At 58.3% G+C, this 2,131-nt stretch overlaps 1 protein-coding gene across 1 annotated transcript; it reads left to right on the top strand.

The window, feature by feature from the left end:
• Nucleotides 1–782: 782 nt before the first annotated feature.
• On the top strand, nucleotides 783–1,601 carry GMORB2_6185 (uncharacterized protein; the record flags this gene model as incomplete). Its single annotated transcript, XM_035468155.1, has 1 exon — nucleotides 783–1,601. The coding sequence occupies one exon, from the start codon at nucleotides 783–785 to the stop codon at nucleotides 1,599–1,601; it is 819 nt and encodes a 272-aa protein (XP_035322136.1).
• Between the last annotated feature and the right edge of the window lie 530 nt (nucleotides 1,602–2,131).

The following is a 2,131-nucleotide window of genomic DNA, read 5'->3' as shown; positions in this document are numbered from 1 at the left end:
CGCGCGCTAGCTTACATCGCTTCGGCATCCGTCTTGGTATGTTCCTCCACTCTCTGCCGGCTTTTTTTTTCTGCCCCCCCCCCCCCCCCCCCCCCTCTCCTCCCAACACTGAATTAACCGGGAGATGCGCGCGGATAGGCCGATTCATGGCTCCGTTCCGAGCGCCGTCGTGGAGTATTATGAAGCACCCCACTCATGTTGATGTACTCTATCGTCCTGGTCACTCCCCCCCCCCCCCCTCCTTCGAGCCGTTGCGGCATGGCACCATGTTCAGTGCCCCTCCATTCTATTCCGGTTGGCGAGGCAGACGGTCATCTAACATTGGCGCGGTATCGATAGATCTATTTGTCCTGATCTGCAGCTAGGCTGGCAATTGTCGACCGCAATCAGCATACGTCGAGCCCAGCTTATCGACTCTCGGGGTTGCATCACCCCTCCCACTCGGACCTCGTGCCAGCACACGTTGCATCGCTAGCAGAGCCGGAATCCCTGGCACCCAACTTCCGGCGCCAGCCCGAAAACAGACGGACGCCTGACACTGGACACGCCCAACCATATATCGCGCTCTGAACCCCCCCCCCCTCCTAAGCTTCTCCAGGGGAACCGTGCACCGCGATTCGCTACTGACGCTGTTCTGCCCCTCATCGACCTCTACGCGTCGCGGGTCAACTTCTACGCACCATCAGCCTTGCCGAGACGACAGGGATAGCGAATAGCATCATACGACGACGACGACGACGACGACGCTTGCTCTTGTTCTCTAGAGCATCGTCTCCGAGATTATGGAATACGCGCAGTATCCCCAGCAGCAGAACGCCCAGCACGCGATACAGACTTCGCCGATCATCGGATCGCAGCAACCTCCCGGCGCCCAACCGCCTCAAGGCCACAACATGTATCAGCCGCAGTACGGTGTCCCCCAGCAGGGGATGCAGCAGGTCCCTTACGGTATGCCTGGCATCCAGGCTGCCGCCATGGCCGCGACGGCCGCCGCGTCGGGGACTAACTACCCCTACATGCACTCAGACCCCAGCATGTCGCAGACGTCGCCGCGGATGGGGTCCAAGAAGGAGAATCACCAGTCGCCGCGGATGGGCAACATGGGGCATATGCCGGACCGGCGCATGAGCCAAGTGGCGAGTCCCCAGGGACCCATGATGAACCACCGACAGGGCGTGGCGCCGCCCCAGATGCCGGCGGCGCAGATGCAGCACCCGCAGTCGCCCGAGATGGCGCCACCGGTCGAGGAGTCGCCACTGTACGTCAATGCCAAGCAGTTCCATCGCATCCTCAAGAGGAGGGTAGCACGGCAACGCCTAGACGAACAGCTCCGGCTGACGTCCAAGGGTCGGAAACCGTACCTCCACGAGTCGCGACACAACCACGCCATGCGGCGGCCCCGCGGTCCCGGAGGTCGCTTCCTGACCGCCGACGAGGTTGCAGCCATGGAGAAGGACAAGGACAAGGAAGACATCGGCGACGCCAAGATTGACGACGGGGCCAGCACTGGCAGCAAGCGCAAGTCGGAGACTGACCCGTCCACCTCTTCCAAGAGGGCCAAGACCGAAGAGGAGAACCCGACTGGTGAGGAGGAGGGTTGACCTCTGTTGCACATAGAAAAGAAAAAAGAGAGAGACCTACCCCCCCTCCCGGTTCGAGAAAGCAGGGGAGTCTCGAGAGGGGGGGATCTTAACGATGTCACGATGGTAGAAGGATCGACTATGTGGGGGGAGATTGTTGTTCTCATGTGTATGGGCGAGAGTTCTGTATGTTTGAACTTGCACACGTGTTGAAGAAGGAGTCGTTACCTGTTGATGGGAGAAGGGATGGCAGCGTTTCTCTCCTCCTCCTTCTTCTCCTTCTTCTTTTTCTTTTCTGTATTTCCGGTTTCTCTTATTCTCCTATCTTTCCTTTTGTTCAAAGCCTCAAGTCTCTCTTGCAGCCCGGGTTCGGACGGATATGGGACAGTACCTCACCCCTTTTTTCTTTGGTTCCTTGATTTTTCTTGTCTTGTTTCTTTCTATTCTTTCTTTCTTCCCCCCCCCCCCCTCTTTTTCTTTCCATATCCACGAGGGTTTTGCCATGGACTCGCACTCTTCTTTGCTTGTTTCAAGGACGATTCTCTTTCCCT

This window comes from Geosmithia morbida (assembly GCF_012550715.1).
Source record: "Geosmithia morbida isolate 1262 chromosome Unknown scaffold_5, whole genome shotgun sequence".
Taxonomy (NCBI): Eukaryota; Fungi; Ascomycota; class Sordariomycetes; order Hypocreales; family Bionectriaceae; genus Geosmithia; species Geosmithia morbida.
Note: the sequence above shows the minus strand (reverse complement) of the source record. Positions and strands in the feature narration are given on the sequence as shown.